The sequence below is a fragment of the Culex quinquefasciatus genome, chromosome 1, assembly GCF_015732765.1.
Source record: "Culex quinquefasciatus strain JHB chromosome 1, VPISU_Cqui_1.0_pri_paternal, whole genome shotgun sequence".
Lineage (NCBI taxonomy): Eukaryota > Metazoa > Arthropoda > Insecta > Diptera > Culicidae > Culex > Culex quinquefasciatus.
In genome coordinates this window covers 84,726,106-84,745,712 of record NC_051861.1, presented here as the reverse complement: position 1 = coordinate 84,745,712, position 19,607 = coordinate 84,726,106, and the positions used below count along the sequence as shown (strand labels likewise).

General features: G+C 37.5%; 1 protein-coding gene across 1 annotated transcript; it reads right to left on the bottom strand.

The window, feature by feature from the left end:
• Positions 1-4,036: 4,036 nt before the first annotated feature.
• LOC6034307 (transient receptor potential cation channel protein painless) lies at positions 4,037-7,348 on the bottom strand. Its single transcript, XM_038249525.1, has 4 exons — positions 7,162-7,348; positions 7,035-7,102; positions 6,689-6,967; positions 4,037-6,633 (listed from the first exon to the last, which is right to left on the bottom strand). Exons 1-4 carry the CDS (start codon positions 7,241-7,243, stop codon positions 4,252-4,254), a joined length of 2,811 nt encoding a protein of 936 aa, XP_038105453.1. The 5' UTR covers positions 7,244-7,348; the 3' UTR covers positions 4,037-4,251.
• Positions 7,349-19,607: the final 12,259 nt, after the last annotated feature.

Sequence of the window (19,607 nt, the reverse complement as noted above, 5' to 3'; positions counted from 1 at the left end):
TTGGCAGACAGTGCGGAGATACAACATGAGAGCGAGGTTCAACTAAAGTAAGTTGAGTTGGGCTCTCTGTCACTGGAGAAGAAGAGCGCGAGAGATATGGAATTGGGAGAGTAGATGGCTTGTGGTTAATAAAAAAAACTATTTTAGTTGTTTACAGTCATCCCTCGATAGTAGTTTATTACCGTCAACTGTGGTGAGGACTATAGAGCAATCTAAGCCCAATCTCTTACCATTTGTTTTTGCTGGCGGGTACAAATTTTAACCTAAAAACCCTTCGTGTACATATACATACACGCAATACATGCGCACGTAGATAACTCTATAGGCTCTATAGTCTAAATTGGAACAGTTGTTCAATAGCACTTACACAGAAAAAAAGTTGAATTTTGGAAAGTTGAAAATTTGGTAGGTTCAATATTACCTCTTTTTTGAGTGTAAAAATGTGAACCTGATGAATATTCATCAAAAACTGATGAAAACTCATCATTTTCTGGGGTAAAATTAATCATTTTTTTTATTGACACATAATCTTTCACCATTTCCTGATGAATATTACCATCATTTTTTTCTGTGTATGATAATCAATAAGTATAGAATTGGAAGTACCCACACAAGCTCATTTAAGTTCTTTAGGGTATTCTGTTCAAGCAAAATGAGCGCTTCCCAAACACGGACGGGAATGTCAAGCCACCGTGGCTCACACTCAACCGTGATGTGTGTCAGGCAAGCAAACAATCGACCTCTTTTGTTCGACGGTGCTCGCGAGGTAAGCACAGGCGCTGGGAGCTTCTCGTTACATTTTTGGGAACCCAAACATGTATATAGGTCAATGGTGAAATTTTAAAGTTATCGCAGTTTTAGTGGAAAGGTAGATTTTTTTTGCGGATTTCGTCATTTTCCGGCTACGAAGGCAACGGCGTTAAATTCCACGCCGTTAACGGAAGTTATTTCCGCCAAGAACTCAACCCCGACGGTATCCCGCGCCGGGGTCCACAGATGCTCCATAGTCAGTTGGTTGTCATCTGGGAAGTGTTTTCCCGTCGAGGGTGAGTTCTCTAGGCAGATGGCCGTTGCGCGCCACGCTTCGCCGTACCTTACCAGCCGCATGCGGTACAGCTTGCTTGGTAGGAAGATGGCACGACATGGCGTTATCTGCGACGGACTTTTACGAAACCACCCTCCTACCTTCAGCGCAGCGTTTGTCCCATCTCTCCATTTGTGCCCACAGGTCTCTATTCACCTCCCTATCCATCAGCACACAGAACGTCAACCACATCTTCAAATGCCATCCGCGATAATATGTGGCACAGATGCAGACGTTTCTCACGGCCGATGACGTCCGCCTTTAGTATTTTTTCTGCATTGGAAGTATTTGTGCAAGAACGACGTAGGGTAAAATTTTGATAGCTCCTTCCAGGATATACGCCGGAAGCCTCTCTCATATCGCTCTAGAATCATAACCTTCTTGCCGATAATGATCAGTTCTGATTCCGTGCGGATTTTGGTAATATCGCTGACGTTTATCAAGTTTAAAACAACAATTGGTGCAAAGAAGATAAATATCACAAGCAAGATCATTTTGCCTCCGCTCAACTCAAGCGAAGCGAAAGAGTTTTATAGATGTCTGATCGAACACATGATATTCACCATCGAATGGCCGTTTTTCTTACCGCTATTCGTTTGATAATTTGATGGCTGGTTTCTTTCTCCACGAGCACACTAGTTTCGCCTGCGGACGTTCCTGGTGGGTCCAGGAAATTAAACGTATATGCAAATTCTATCTTTTCTCTAGTTTGGGAGTTTGTGCGCTGAATAAAAACAAAATAACCAGGTTCAGATGAAGCCATTCTCTCAAGTTGGCTATCAGCTATTTATAACAATCAGGATGGAGAATTTCTGAGAATTTTGTTTACAGTCTTCGGTGGTTGTGTTTTGAGAAGGGTTGACATTTTTTTCAACTTATTTCAAGTTATAGTTTATCACATTGTATTTTCAAATAAAATACCAAATATATATCAGCCACGTCCACGTCAAACAGGAAGTACCCAAATCAAAAGTGTTCCAATTTGGCTAAAATTTGGCATGAGAGTTCTTTGGCCAAAATATTTGGTGATTAGGGATTAGGGGTTGCCAAGGAAAAATATGTTGAGGTTCGACAATAACTAGCTGAATATTTGGAAAGGTCCTAGGAAAAATGGCTGATTTGAAGGTCTTGGAACCAAAGAACTCATATCTGAAATTATTTTTCCCTGATTCCTTGTAATGTTTTACATAACATATCCATTGACAAGATTATATTCAGTTACAAGATCAAATATTCAGTTAGTTATTATCCAACAAATTGTTTAAACATATTTTAATTCATTCTAAACGGCATTTTTTTTTCAATCAAATTTGCAACTCCAATACTTCAAACTTTCGAGGAATTTCCGAAGGAATTCGAATATGTCAAAATTGAGACCAAATAGTTCTGTCATCTAGGTCTACAGGGTAAAAAGCAGGGTTTTGAGCTCACGTGAGCTGGTGAGCCAAAGTAGGTAGTCGTTTTTCCCTGTTGAAGCATCTGCCTGGTTTGAAATGAAGTTTCTAGAACTACTCAGCACAGGCAGCAAAAACAAACAAGAGAGTGGTCAAACAAACAACAGTAAGCAATAAAATGGATTTAGTCGGCGAACTGTAATATACGTTCTATTAAAATTCAGAATTAGCCAAGGGGCAGAATGATTCACTCTTGAGTGTGTAACGTAGAGCTAACTCATACTTAATGTAAAAAATCATTGACGTGAAGAGATGCACTGATATGTACAAAAAATTGAATTAATTGACAAATGTTTATTTTAGGTTTTTGGAATCCGGAGTTTTGACTCAAGGCGGTTTTAAAAACACCAAAAAATAAAATTTGTTTTATTGTACCTTTAAAAAAACAGCAGTAAGCTTTTATAACAATCATCCCTCATATTCGGAACATTTTAGAGAATGTTCATATTCAAAAAAACATTTATTGAATCTGTAATTGAATATTTTCAGAGGCTTAGTAGCGGAAAAGTTAGATATAATTTACTTGATGGAAGAGGGGCCACCCTTTATGTGCTAAAACATAACAATGACAATTTATATTATTTCATTCAAATGGGTTATTTCAAACACTAGCAATTTGGAGGCTTTTGTAAAAAGATAACTGTTTCAACAATTTTACCCTATTTTCTAGAATGAGAAAGAGAAAGATTAACTTTATAAAAATGATCAGCCGTTTCCAAGCACTGAACGATTTATTAAATGGAATGACTTTTGTTTAATGGTTGCTTATTCTGATCCGCACGCTGGAATGGTAGCCAACAAACTGTTTAGGTACATAAAACAGTTTAATTTTATATTTTAACCAACCAAGCATAAAACATTGAATCGAACTTACCCCAGCATAAATCTTCTTGAATTATTTCATTGTTTTGTAAGTTTTTCTAAGGTTTACAGTCCTCACGCGCTCATACCCTTCCCTTGTTTCCACTGTCATGCTGCGCCTTAAGTACAAAATCTAACTGGGATTGAAAAACAAAAAAACTGTCTCAAAAAGTTAAACGATTCGCGATACATCCAAAGTGAGCGCTCCGTGAGCGAAAAACGAGCGCGAGTGCGAGTGTGGGGCAAACGCGAGCTGAAAAAATCGGAGCAAACGTGAGCTAGCTCGCGCAGCGCTCCTCCTCACGAATGAGCGAAAAGTGAGCGCTCACGAGCGCGTGAGCGCGTGAGGAACGCAACACTGGTAAAAAGTAACGTTATAAAAAGTTTGTTATAGAAAAATCTTAAAACTAAGAGAAAACTGCGATTGGCCAAACAGGTAATATCGTAAGCTCGTAGTTGTATTTACATGCAACGTATTCATTGTGTTTCCCAGACGGTTTTACATAAGAACCATCTCAAGTCTCGTCACCACGTATGAGTTAATGAATCATTCTGGATATAAAGTATGCGAACGCTAAAAAAAAGATAACGCTAAAAGATAAAATAATGGTAAAAAATGTTTATTTTCGTTTATACTTTAAATAGCATGCAAATAATACTGAAATTTTCTTCATAAACAACTTAAGTCTTATTGTATATTCTTACTTCTAAACTGAGTATTGCAAAAATGAGTATTAATTAAGTAGCATTTGATCATATGGAAGCACGAAACTCTACCTGTTAGGGTTGGAAGCATAAGTAAAATCAGATTTTATTTGCAGACTTGGGGCAGTAAGCAATTTGGCAACTTTTCTATGAATCAGCATTGCCAAGATCGACAATTTTCAGCACTTCATCCAGCAAGTGTTTATCCAATGTGTAATACAAGGGTATTTTAATCCTGCAGTTTAAAAAGATTCCATTCGAAACAGCTTTTTGTGATCGACAACATTTCGGAAAGATGGGTAGCACTTCCCAATTGCTTGGAATTGAACCGTACTGTTGGTTCTTGGTTGTTTTGGTTTGATTCTTCGGTAAAACCATAATTTTTCTTATTTCTTTTGGTTTCACCTTGATTTCGCAGTGATGTTTGCTCAAAAACGATCCTGGTGAGAAAAGTTTCACAAAACTAAACGCGTTTCGACAGCCACGACCGTTACGATAAAGGATCATGACCTTTTTCCGAATCCCGATAAGCTCGGCTTCCTTTCGAATCTCCGTGATGTCACTAACGGCCAATCCGTTGATCAAGTTCAGGAAGACAAACGGCACGAAGAAGATGAACAGCACTAGCAGGATCATCTTGCCATCGTTGAGATCCAGGTTGGATGCATCGAACTCACCGGTGGTCATGACCAACGTTTTGAGGGCTGCATCGGTGAATGTTCCGAAAGTGTTGAAGGAGTCGTTGTTTGCTTCCGTTGGTGATGTTATGTTTTTCGAGCGAACGCTGTGCGACAGATAGAAGCAGTACGTAAAGGCAGACAGCCATGGGATAAATAGGAGGAAGCTCAGCAAAAAGTTGTACGTGATTGTGTTGAACATGTGCATGTAGGTGGCGATTTTGAAGGGTAGAGATCCGATTAGGATGGTTAGCTGGCGGACGAAGGCTATAACTATCAGAGAGGATAGGATTGGGTTGCATCCTTTTGCAAGGCTTAGAAATGTGCCAATTATGGTAAGGATGTCCAACCAGTTTTCAAGAGATGTTACGTATTTGAAGCGTAATATGTCAATCTGTAACAACTCTCGAATGATCATGTAACTAATTCCGACCAAAGTCAGGGAAGTTGGTATGAGTAAAGAATGGCTTACATTGCAAGCATTCCATGAATACCAACTGTAGCTACAAAAAGTAAGCAGCGTGACCATCAAGTTCAAGTAGCACCACTTGTTCATTCCTTTCCACTTGATTTGTATGAACGTTTGTATGAACGGATGCAGCAACAGACTTTGAAGTTGTTTCGACTTGGAGATCACCTTCAGTGGGTCCACTTCGGTCATGATCGATTGCTTTGGCGTCCCGATTACGTTACTGACGGAGGCTTCCTGGAAAAGTGGCCAACATTTGCTAAGTGAGCAACATGTGCTCGCAAACGAATCTGCAAAATCGTGCGGAACGAAGCAGTTATAGTTGAACCAAATTTCGTCATCGTTGGGATTCGACGCGAATTGAACTCTTCTCATGCACATGTCGAAGCAGTACTTCCAGAACTCACACCCAGCATAGTCCAGCGGAGTCAGGTTGTCTCTGTTATGAACTCCTAGGAAGTTGTTTTTCAGCTGAAGCAGTCTCACGGCAATTTCTTTGAATCCGTATTTCGCTGCCATGTGAAGGGCAGTGTTCCCTAACGAGTCCTTGAGCGTGTAGCTTACTTTGCCACTTTTTATTAGAATTTCAGCACATATCAGCATGCTGTCGCGCTTATCACCTTGAGCTTTACTTAGCGTGTCTACTAAAAGAGGATCCTCGTTAACTAGCGACGAATCTCTGATGTTATCCAGCAGTAATTTCAAAATGTTGGCATTTCCTCTTATACAAGCTTTCTTAAGAAGTCCCTTAAGCTCAAAGCGATACACCATGCTATCATTGTTAAATTGGAAAATCTGAGCTTTACCAATTTGAACTATCTTTCTAACACATTCCTCAAGCCCCAACTCTACAGCGGTATGCAGCAACACTTTGATCAGATTCCTAACATTTCCTTCGTTCACTTTCAGCAGCGCAAGTTCCTTGATGAATCGATCATGCTCCTTAAATCCCAGGAATACCTCTAACAGCTCCACAGTCACATTGACTTTAACATGCTGTTCTCGATAGAATCCGACGCACCGTTTCTTCAATTCCTCATTGGTCTTCCCGATCGCAATCGCTCCGTAGGGGTGCCTTCTAGTACACTCTTCGAGAAACTTCAAATTCTCCTCCGATTGATCGTCCATCAGAAACTCAAACGCCAGACTTGGGCATCCACTGTAGATGTTAAAGTTTGCCCCCTTATCCAGCACGAGAAGAATGCAGTCCCTAACATCGATTCCAGCTCGGAAATCTTCGCAGAGCAGAAACAGTGGTGTTTTGGATTGTACGTTGCGGATGTTTGGATCGATCGAATCGTGGTTCAGCAGCCAGTCGATGAACTCTCGGTTGTGCTGTTTGACGGCGTAGTGCAGAGGAGTGTCCTGGTCCGGTCCAATTCTCTAAGAAAAAATAAACCGATAGAGATTCTCGTCAAATAAACTTCTCTCGTATTACCTCATTGAACGCCTCAAACTTCGGAAGCCAACACTCGAGATATTTTCGATAGTGAGAAATATTCTCGAGCATCCTGATCAGTTGAGTCTCGAATATAGCGCAGATCTGGGACGAGATTCGCTTGGGAATACCTGTCTCGCTATCCCACTGCTGAATTTCTTCGATTAGTTCACCGAGAGAGATTAGTTTGGGATGTTTCACCAAGCTTTCTAGCTTAGGTACACCATCGTTGATGGATGGTTCGTTGAGAATTTCGTCTAGCTGTTGGTGAAGCCATTTCTACAAGAAAGAATGAATACTTTTATTGTTAGTTGACACAATCGAACATTTTTAAAGTATCTCTTACCTCTAGATCATTCTTTTCTGAATGTTTTTGATGTTTATAGTGAGGATTAATTTCATCTGGGATAAGCTCTATAAACATATATATATTTTAAATTAAAAATCAAAATTATATGATGACTCATGCTCACCCAACATGCCGCCACCACCAAATTCAATGTCTTGCTTATTCATCGTTCGCAGAAATTTACCCGGCTTTCTGTGCGCAAACATAGATTAATTTATTCGACCTTTTTTTTGCAGTCGCTTTTGCTAAACTTTGATCGGTAGAACAACGTACTGAGCAGCCGTCCGACGACCAGCTCCACTCGCGGTACGAGATCGACTAAGCGTATGGACGCAAACTGGAGAAAAAGATGGACTTAAAACGTGCAGAGCTTTATTGATCGCGAGGGTGAGAGAAGAAATTTTCGGATTATGATCACAATTGAAAACATGGACTTCACGTAGTTACAGTTCAATACATTGAATTTATAGATAATTTTGACATTTTGATTCCTCAGACGCAAGTTAAATTCAAAAACCTTATTTTTTTAATTCAATGAATTCATGAACCGGATTTGGCGATCATTTAGAGTTCCCTGAAAGCGCATGGTTAGTCAGCGTTGAACTCAATTGGATGAATCAAGCAGGAGTTTGGTCTCATGATGAGAGAAATTTGTTTTATTTTTGCTATTTTCAGACATTTGTGTGATGCATTTGTTTACACTTTAACAGAGCAATCGTTTTTAATTGTATATACTTTTCCAATTTTCGTAATCCACATGGAAGGCATCAGGTAACATATGCTTTTATAGTGAATTAGGATTTTCTGACCCGTATGGGAGCACGGGTCGCAGTTAACCCTGTAATGCTCAAACGCAGAACTGAACGGTCCACCTCCCCAACTCCTCACAACGTCAGCGTCAATCAGTACGAGCACGGTGGGACGGCTGTACGGTATGATTTAAATGTAAAATAATATAAATTTATTTCCATCTCCCATTTTGGGACAGGATTGGGCAGATCGTAAATTTTCACGGAGCCTTTGTGAAAGGACTATTATTTGGTGGTCGATGACCGTTTTTTGGTTAAATTGTTGAAGAACAGTGAGAGAGCACGGGGCAAAACAGTCACTTTGAGTAAAAACATATATTGTTGATGAGCAAGAAAACAAAGAAAATATTTAAAGCTTAAAAATATCTCATTTTTCAATGAGAACTAATACATTTTACCCCTAAAGGTAGGCAATCCGAATATTGTTAGTCCATTTATAACCGAACTCAAAATAAACTCCCTCTTCCATACTCATCGGTTATTTCGAGTCCCCTGAAATGCGTCACCCGGAATGGGGACCTCGTTTTGGTTACACATTTAACCAACTTCTGCAACCACATTTCCAGCAGCATTCACGAATGGATGAGTTATTTACCACACAGAATCCCCCCAAAACGGACCATTGCGGATTGTTTGAAAGTGGAACGGGACCGATGGACATTTATTTATCCTGATTTAACCACCTGTCAACGCGGTGTTACAACGCATATTAAACGACGAGGCGGCGGCGGAGTGACGCGGGAAAATGCATACGTTTAGGCGTGAACGATACGAAAATGAGGAGATCCCCCCGAAGTTATGCAATAAATTACAATTTATATTTGAACGAGATTGTGTGTGTTTGCTGTGAAGGGTGGCTAATAGATGGTGTGGTTTTTGAGAGGAGATTTTGAAACATTGTTGTTTTGTTTTGGACATCAAATGGAAATGTTGTTGTAGTTTGAAATTTTCACGTTTCCTTAATTTCCAAATAGTTTTACGTCGTCGTGTTATGCCTTTGAAACGTTGCAAAGTGGTGTAAAATCAGTTGCTAATCCTATGACATTGATTACAAAAATAAGGTTCTCTTTTCCCGATTTGTATACCTATGAGAATCTTGCGTTTCAACTTTTAATTTGTTTGCATAAAGATGACAGTTTGTTGGACCTTTTCTTGTTTTGGCCCTTATTTTTAAACTAATGCATTAGTAATTGGGTGGCAATTGATATTGAAAATCGGACCAAAAGTTGCAAAGATCTCCCCAAGTAACATTTTTTCCAGGAGTTCTACAAGAGCTCTTCAAGATAGCTACAGCATAGCAGTTTGGACCGCGGTAGGATAAAATTCTCTTCAAAACTTCTTCAGGAGTTGGGAAGAATACTTGAAGAGAGTTTTATCCTACCGCGGTCCAAACTGCTATGCTATCTTGAAGAGCTCTTGTAGAACTCCTGGAAAAAAATGTTACTTGGGCATCAGCTGAAAAATGAGGGCGACACTGAGAAAATACCACTTTTCTCACTATGAAAAGGTAACAGATTTTATCTCAGCAACTTGCTGTGTAAGAAAAACTGTAGGGCATTTTCTCAGCTTCAAATATATTGTTCTGCAATGGTGTTTCTCTTCCTCAAATATTTATAAATTTCCTAAATATTTACATTTTTCGAAAATTTCAGCCAAAAATTGGCAATAACTTGATAACGGTGCACTTTATTGAGATAATTGTAAAGTTATTGTAATGACTCATAATCGACCGCAATCGATCGATTATGTGAATTTTTATTTTTTGATAAGCTTAAACTCTGTGGCCAAAGAAGCCATTTTGTGTATCCATCCAATTTTTAAATAATGGTACTTAAATATTCGAAAATCTGTAACTTTTACAGGAATTTTATGATTGATTTGGTGTCTACGGCAATCACATTGAACATTTGGCCCACTTAAAATATAAGTGAAGATTCCAAAATCATCAAAATATTTTTTCGTAATGATCCGAAAATTTCGCAGAAATTTCATTGTGAGAAATTGAAAATTGGTCTATTAGTCACTGAGATATTGGCATTAGAAAATAGTGGGCTTTTGGGATGTGAATTGGAAAACTTATTTTTTCTGTTTCTTTTTCTTTTTCTTTTATCCGCTGTATCTCAGTAACCAGATGTCCAAAAATAATTTTCATAATTTAATCAAAATCAATCAAAGTCAAAATTTTGTAATTTTGTGATTTGTTCTAAAGAGATATTCACAACAAATCTGTTAGTATTTAACGATGGCTAATTCAATTTAATATAAAAATCTCTTTGCCTCGTACTCTCTATGGCTCAAAAATTGTGGGTTTTTGTTCTCTTAACAAATGGAAAATAAAAATAAATACTTATTTTGGGAAATTATTATTTTTAAGTTAATTTAAAAATCATCAATATTTTTCCAGTACCTATTTTTGCCTTTCTTACTAAAGAAAGGAATAGGCTGGACGTCATTTTCATCTTCGTAAATAAGACGATTCAGCATGAATTTAAATCGGAAAAATCGCCAAAAAATCACACTGCATCGATTTTCGACGCTCTATCGATTCACCTTGACAGAACTCGTCTATCTCGAACCCTCGAATTTTGAGAAAATAAATTCCGTGGAGGTCGAGTGATGTTCGTATGTGGTAAAATTTTGCAAAATTTTGTGTCGCGCCGTTCTCAGCTCCCATATATCCGATTTCGATTCTTCTGAATGCAGATGAAAGCTAGTGTGCTGGACCTGGGCGAGTCGCCGCGCAAATTTCGAAATATCCATCTGTTTTCGGATGCGGCCAGACTTTTCAACAAAATACACAGTTTTCAAATGATAATATGGTCAAATTTTTTTCATTTTCATATCTTTTATTTATCTCAAAAAATTGCATTTTTCGAGCTCTACAACCTCCCAAATTTTCATCCAGATTCATAATATGGTTCTGGAGTTAGAGCCGTTTGATTAACTTACCATAAGAAAAAAAAAAAAAAAACCCAATTTAATCCCACCAGGGGTGAGATAGAGCCTTTCTTACTAAAGAATATAACTTCTTCCAATTCACAACATCGACTTGATACAAAAAATCTTATGATGAAAGCAAGGTATTATTAATGATGTGTTTTCTAAAAGAAATTGAAAACGCAATTTTCACCAATAGAATATTTTTAATCGTACAAATTCTTAATCAAACAAGCGTTTATGACAAACGCTAGCATAGAGTTATCTAAGTGCGCATGTATTGCGTGTACGTACACGAAAAAGATTGAGGTTAAATTTTGTACCCTCCAGCAAATCAAATGGCGTGCTAGTGTGCGTGAGATCGGGCTTAGATAACTCTATAGCTAGCTTCCAATGCGCAAGTGACGACACACACCGCGGTTTTGGTTTTCTAGTTTTGGTACGAGCCCAAAAACCGCAAAGACGCAAAGCAAAACCGAGTTAACCGCATAGTGGGAAGCTTGCCATTCAGCATCTACGAAAGTGAGAGAGTCAGAGATAGATATTTTTACAACCGCACCACTACACACTCAATCGCAAAACCTTAGGTAGATAGCCATTGGCGTCGCGAGCATTAAAAACTTTGAAAACGATATAAAGCTTAGAAGCTTCGAAAGCTCCTATTGGAATCCAATAAACTCTGTTAGATAATCTATCGAAATCACGACAAAATGAAGCCTACTTAAAGGCGATTTTAGGAGCACACGGGAAACAAATTGTTTGTACCCGGATGAATGTCCTATATCAAAAAAGTTTTTGCATAAACATTGGACAGTTATGCAAAAACGGACAAAGCAAAAGAAACCGAAAAGCTACGATATCTTACAAGTTAAAGGAAACATCGGTAGATTAAAATTCATGCTGTATCGACATATTAACGAAGCTGGAAATGGCGTCCTGCCTTAAAGTAAAACCTATACCTTTCTTTAGTAAGAAAGGCAAAATCCCTAAAAAAGGTAAAAGCCCACCTGGTGACCTTCGCCAACATTTTTCATTTCTGATTTTATTCGAAATTTCTTGCTACATTCATAGTACAGACCATGACTGAGCATCTGAAACATATTCGACATCGATCGGCAATCCCGATCAATTTTTAGAATGATTTACTTTTTGCCTTTCTTACTAAAGAAAGGTATAGGTTTTACTTTAAGGCTGGACTTCATTTTCATCTTCGTAAATAAAACGATTCAGCATGAATTTTAATCAGAAAAATCGCCAAAAAATTACACTGCATCGATTTTCGACGCTTCGTCGTCAAGTCGACAAGTTGTCAAGTTGAGCTTCTAATACTGGCGCGAGAATGCTAGCGCATATATTTTGTGGCTCTGTTCAGATTTCCCCAATAAAAGAAAGAAATCACAGTCACGGTCAATCGGAACCTGGTTCCAGCTCATCCTTGACGATGACCACCGGCTCGCACGTGACTGTCATCATCATCTGTCGAAAAATTATGGGCTTTTCGGCTTTCTTGTTACACCCATTCACGGCGAAGCCCGCCACGTGTGACAACTTAATCGTCCGCTGGGAACGCTCCGGCCCAGAATGTCCACTCGAAAGTAATTAAAACGTCGATTACAAATCAATCTCGGGCTGCTTCGCGGGAAGTATGAGATTGGTTGGTGTCCGAGCTGACCAACAGTAGCAGCTGCAGATTAGTTATGTTCCCTTTTTTTGTTTTCCTGTCCGAAGGGAAGGGCGCAAACTGTATCAATTGTACATTTTTCATCCCTTTTACAAACGGGACCCGGAAGGTCAACCACTCTCTACAAACTTTCGCTGACCTCTCCGGAGGGTCACCCCTCGTGTTACGCCGGGATCGATCATGGGATAAATCAATCAAAGCCAGCGAAAAGGACACGCCAGACTTTGAAGTCCACGAGGTTTTGTGGAAAATTTAATTAATACCGGATGGAATGACCAACCGCCGCAAAAGAACCGTGTGACAGTTTCGGGAATTATTCGTGTAATTGATACACGTGTGCATGTCCACACGGTGGCAGGGGTCATCCACCGTAAGTGACCACTTACCAGTGTCATTACAAGGGTGACAATCGGGCAGCGCTTTGATGTGGTTTTGTGGGAAAATTTGACGCGTAGAAATTCACGGACCGAAGTCAATTTGTCCCTTTTTCGGGGTGCAAGTGGACGCTAACCTTAAAATTCGATTTATCGAAAAAATACAGCAATTGCAAGTCGAGGAAAAATCTCTGCTCTTTAAGCGCCATAAGATTTTACGATTATGAGCTTCTGGTTGGGAATCCTGGATGACAATTTAGTAGATAAAGCAATAAACACTGACCAGCAGCCAAGTTGTCGTTGAAAGCAGTCAACGAAAAAGGTTATAAACATAACATTTGATGACTTTTGTCAAGCAATCGTAACCCGTAAAAGTATCGCTTTCTTAGCTGCCTAATCATGCGTGAAAATTACAGCTTTGATATTGCATTGTATAGTTTGGTGACTCAATCTGAGCGTCTATGTTGCACTTACCCAGTCACGAAATATTCCAGCAGAGCTGGTTCTGTCAGAATCCTGCTAGAACGGTAGAACATTTCTGCTAGAATGCTGTAAGAATATCCAGCTCTGTAAGAACTCTGCTAGAATCCTGCTAGAACGTCGTGACTGGGTAGTAGAATGAAGGTTTTTACTTTCCTCACTCCACCATTTTATCTTTTTCTGTGCTAGATTTTGAAATATTTTTCATGTTCTTTTAATTTCGAACAACTTTTAGATTCATTTTGAAAAAATTAGTGTGAATATATGACAACAATACATCCTCTATGTACTCTTCATTGTTAATGATCCTCAAAACCAGAACAAACACGCTCTGTTCAAACAAACTATCCAAAAACAATCATCAGCTTCCTTCTCAAATCACAATTAATTAAACACTAAGCTTCTAAACGATACACAACTCATTTCAGCCCCCCCCCCCCTGCAGATCCCTATCATCACCGTGGAAACCCATCCCATCCCCTCCTTCAGTTTTCCTTCCAAGAGACATCCAAGACACATTTGTTTCGGCCATCATCTCAAGTGAAAAATTAATAACTCCACTTCTCAAGTCGCCTTTCAGGAGGAAGCCAGAAATGACGACTGCTGCTTTTAGTCTAATGAGTGATAATGGGTTGTACCTAACTCCTCCAAAAACTGGCTGAGCCACGTGAGCAGATTTTGGTTGGGATGGAGGGAGGGAGAGCGACGGGGAGGCGTGCACCCACCCACCAACTTTTCACCATGTGAGTCCAACATTTTGCCAGAGTGACTGGAAGGCGAAATCTTACCCGGTGCTCTGATCGCACCAGCGATGATAAATAATAGTTTTTCGGGTTGAGCGTGATTAATGATCGGACACACGTGGGTTTGTGTGTAGTTTTACTTTTACTGGGGAAAATTGGACGGGATTTTTGTGTCGCCAGTGGTACTTACTTTGTGAGGGGGTGGGAGGGAATGGCGAGTGAATTTTATGTATTATGATTTTAAATGAAGATATTTATAATTTTTCTCCGTTGGCAAAGCGAGAACGGGATAGGTGGGGTGAATTTGTTAGCAAAATTTAGTTACTGCAAGCACAGACAAACATACTTGAACTGTAGTAACAAATGTTACAAACTGCCAAACGTGTTATCACTTTTTGAGAAAAGGTGAGACAGAATGGCAAAATATTAATTTTTAATTAATTTAAAAACAAAAAAATATTTTTTAATGAAGCGGTTGCAAATATTTTTTTGAGTTTGTGTCGCCCTCATCTTTAACATTGGCTCGAAAACTCAGGAGGCAAAATGCTTTAAAATTTCAATGTAAACAGTATGATTAATCCAATTTGAACATGTGTTGGATATTCGTAAAAATTTGATGTGTCGCAAAATATTTTTTGGTGAAATTAAAAAAGATTTTAAAAACTCTGCCATTTTCCGTTACACAACTGTTAAAATTTTTTACAACTTGTAATTTTAAGGTAAATTTGATGTATTTTTCGAATTTACATCAACCCAGAAGGGTAATTTACAATTAGAACAACATGTTTCATTTTCAAATTTCATGTTTTTTCTTACTTTTCAGGGTTATTTTTTAGAGTGTATGGCACACTTTGCACCAAATTTTCCACCCTTGCAAATAATATCTGCACACCAAATATTTGCAAACTTTAAATCCTACCCCTTCTCCCCCCTCTCGCCTAGAGTGGTGCGTGCCTCGACTGAGCTTTGTTGCTTTCGACCACATTAGAACAGTTTCAAACTAGGGTGCGTGTCTTGGATAGTTTTTTTTTTCTGCTGTAGTTTGAGGTGTGCACTTTGTTGAAGAGCTTTCCACAAACTGCACGATTGTCTAAAAGTCTCTGAAATCCGCAATAACTGTTTCATAAAGTTGTAGAGCAGACAACTACAAAATTTTTGATATATAAGCATAAGGGGTTTGCTTATAAACATCACGAGTGATTGCGACAACATTCCCGAGATTTTTCCTAAACCGGGAATTTTTGAATCCTGGAATTTTCCATATTTTGTTACGGGAATTCCCGAAATTAAAAAGAAATCAATTTTTAGTCCAAAAATTCAGATTTGGTTGTGGAAATAGATGAACAGTTGAATACCTCATAATAGATATAGTGTATTAGGGAAAACAGTTGACATTTTAGTTTACCGATCTGCAAAATTCCTGGCGCTTTAAAAAAAGATTGAGATATCTGAATATATTTATGATTTAAAATAGAAAAAATCGAATTAGTTTGCATCAAACACTGCCATGTGGGGCAAATCAGAACAAATGAAACGAATTAAAAAAAGACACCAATTAAGCCATTTTTTGCATGATGTTTTGAATAACTTTGGTTAAAACAGGAACAGAACAAAACAATTTCACAGAACACCGATTTTTAAATGTATTGCATTAAAATCTACTTACCTATTCAGATTGTACTCCTGTTTTTTCCTAGTTTTAAAATATATTTTTTGCATGTATCAATGAGTAAAATTTTTATTTATTTCAATTTGCAAAACTTATCAAAACTTATCTAAAGTTTTACATTGACTGGTGTCGTTTTATTTGTTGTTGCCTCTTGTTTAAAAAAAAATTCAAATAAATTTTTCAAGCATTTCTGATCATGTCATATAAAAAAGAAATATATTTATATTAGTTTATTTAATTTTAATCACTTTGTAGTTCATTTTAAGTCCAAATCACAACACAAACAAAAAAAAACTTATTTTAATTCCCTTTAAGCAATTTAAAACATGTCGTCCTTGTTAGATTGAAGAGTAGATTATCACCAATTGATATGATTGAGCTAAATCTATGATTTTAAGCTTGAAAAAGATTTTATAACTGTTTCATATATTTCCTGGGATCCCAGAAATTCCCGGGATTCCAAAATAGTAGTCATGAGATATCAAAAAACAGACATCGGATTCGTGATCTGGGACAAATGTTACCTCTTAGGACAATGTTTCGAGTAAATCGAAGATGGGTTGGGGCAACTTTTCCCGATTTCATGTGAGTTGGTAGAGAATTGCCCAAGATGATTGTGATGACAATGATTTCAAGGTTATTTCAGTTATTTCGGTTATTTGAGTATTATTCTCGTTCCGTGAAATTTTATGTTTAGGAATTATGGTTCTCGCGAAAATTCCAATTTTTATAGCGTGAAAAATCACTAAGCCTCACTATGACCTTCCAAATGAATCTAAAATTAAGAAGGTATGGTAACCCTGACTTTCAATGATGGTTTTAAATGCAGTGTCCAGAAAAAGTAAATTGAAATGAAAAATAAATCATTGTGTGTAAAATGCTTCCAAAAACAAACACAAAGAAAACCATGTTTTTGATTGATACAATCTGCATCAAGATTTAAATGTTTTTTTCAAACAAACATGACTCACCGGAATGATATCTTTCAGAGCCTGGTCATAACTAGAGGCGGATCTGGTACATTTCACCGAATGCCGTTTCGCCGAATGGTACGTTTTGCCGAAAGTAATTTCAACGATAGTCGTTTCGCCGAATCGCATAAAGAATCTTTTTTTTATGATTTATGGTATTTGGTATTATCTTTTATGCAAATACAAAAACTTTTTTACAATTCACCTAAATTAAATGCTTAAAATTATAGAACTGCTCATGTTTGAAAGAATGCAAAAACTCACAGAAATGATTCAAAATTATATACTAAAAATAAAGAAGTGGTCATGTTTGAAAAAGGTAAAAACTAAAAAAAAACAGTTCTCTTTTTAAATAAAGCGGCATTTGGTGAAACGACATTCGGAGAAATGTTACGTACCCGACAGTCATTGCCCAAAAAGTTGATGACACCATCTGCACCTTAAATAATTGAAGAATTCGACGACGTTTTTTTCCGCTAGGCTCGTTGTTGTTCCAGCCCCCATACAAGGATCTGACACGCATGCAGTTTTCTGAAGTCACCGACAGAGGCGCTGTCAATATTGTTTACGTGTGGTTTTCGAACTTTTTGAAAAGGTTGTATGAAATATTTACATAAATATTGTTATAAATTATTTTGAGTGAGTTTTCACTATTTTTTTGCATATAAATTTGAGATGATTACAAGTATTAAGTATTTCTCAAGTATTTCTCCACATTTAACAATAATAATATCAAAATATTGAAAGGTTTTATTTGACCATCCAAGCAATATATCAAAATACACTAAACTAAAAATGAAATAGATTCAATTTCCTTGAAACAACATAAATAACGTTTGATTCTTCCTGATGGTTGGTTTAAAATAAATTGCACTTTTAATATACCAACTAAATTTCCGTAGAAAATGTTTAAAACTATTTTGATTGAACACCAAAAAGATGTTATGCCAACATTAAGTGCTCGATGGAATTAAATGCTGATCCCCAAGTTTAGGTCTGAGATTAAATTTAAATCTTTTTTAAGGACAAAAAATAAACCAAAAAATATATTTTTGCTATATTATGACCGATGCACATACGACCTTTCCAAGCGTTACGCGCCAAAAACTTGGTTCGATCTTGGTTCGATTTTGACTTCACTCCTCTTGTATGTGGATGACGACAGTCATGACGTAGCCGTGCTCCCATACAGTTTGAGCAGTTTTAAGGGAAAAAAGGCAATTATAATAAAAAAAATCAAACATTTTCAGAAAAGTTCGGTATTGCAAAGTGTGGCAATTTTGCTAACGATCATAATGCGTGGTGATTTGTAGGGATCAATTGTGACTGTTCAAACGATTTTTCTAAAAATATGATCGATATTTTGGCTAACTTGAGTTAAAAGTTGCAAAAGTTGAAAGTTTTGATCAAATGTTATGTAAAAGTGTTAAAACATTACTTTTCTTTCTGTTTGATCAAAATATTTATCTTATTTGGTGTTTTTTGGGTTTTTTTTTGTTTGGAAAAATTCGAATAACTGGTAATTTTTTAAGAAAATTATTGTAATTTTGCTGTAATATGACTCTAATAGTTTTTCCTATCAATAATACACACATAAGGAGCATTATAAATCAATTAAATCTTATTTAAATCAATTTTTCAAAAGAGCTTTTTGGTAAATTCGTGGAAAACAGCATGAAAAAATAACTAAGCCCCTATGATTTATAGAACATTTGATTCGTTTATAGATTGCCACACTTTACAATTACTGCTAAAAATTTTAATATTTCCAAGCGCGCTGTCATTCCGACCATCGTCGCGTAGTGCTTTTACTAGCCACCAGGATGCGTACACGTTTCTGACGAATCACTCAATTCAATAAGAGATATTTATGTACTTTTTTGAAGGCTCTTTTGGTTATAGTGGTTTAAACAAAACATGTCTTCTTGTCTGTGCCCAAACCACGCTCATGTGTAGGAGGATGACACTCTCTGTGTGTATGTGTGTATGTGTCTGAGTGTGTGTTCGGTGAGCCATCACAGCCAATTTGGCTAAGTAGTTTTGCTGGTTGTCATAAGCTTTTCGGGTGCGAAAGCTGACTGGCCACGGGAAAGGGTATCATTAATCTTGTCCCGGTTCCGGTTGTCCAGCGTGCGTGGAGAAAGATGTGCAGTCAATTCTGGAGATTGGATGTCTCAGTTATCAGTTTGACAAATGAACGGAACATTTCTATCAATCTGGTACGTCATTGGTTTTGGTGGCCTCTTGGTCTATGGGTTGTCCAATCTGTTATGAAAGTTAATGGGATATGTTTAGAGATTTGATTTATTGTTGTTTTTTTATGAAATCAATCTATCCATAACCTTATATACTCAATGTTATTTGTAAAAGGTGTTCAATATAAGGATTTAATCTAACAAAGAAATACAATTTAGTCTTTGTCCGAACACCATTGTATCATTTTAACCCCAAACACATAATTCCGAAACCGTTTTCAAGCCAAGTTCTGACGGGCTCACGTCTTGGGGCAAAGTTTGCCCAACGTCCACAATACACAATCCAAACTAGAATCAGACGAAAAGTAATTCCATCGTTTTTTTCGAACAAGGAACTGGGTAGTGGTGACCGGGAAAAGCAAACTTTCCACACGCGCGTGCCAATGCCAGACTCTGTAGTGCCCGAGAGCTGCAAGGAAATTTAAGGAACAATTGCACCCAAAAAAATGTTAGAACAAAAATGTGTTTTTTTTTTCTAACGATTTTTTTACAAAAGAGAATGTATTCTGTTTGTTCTATTTTCTCAATTCTGTTATTTAATTTCTTTAACATTTCATTTTGCCATTTAATTCAGAGTGTCCTTCAAAATACTACAAAGATCCGAGGAAAAGCTGTGCTCGTCCTCTACGATTGCTGCTCTCGAGTTGGTGT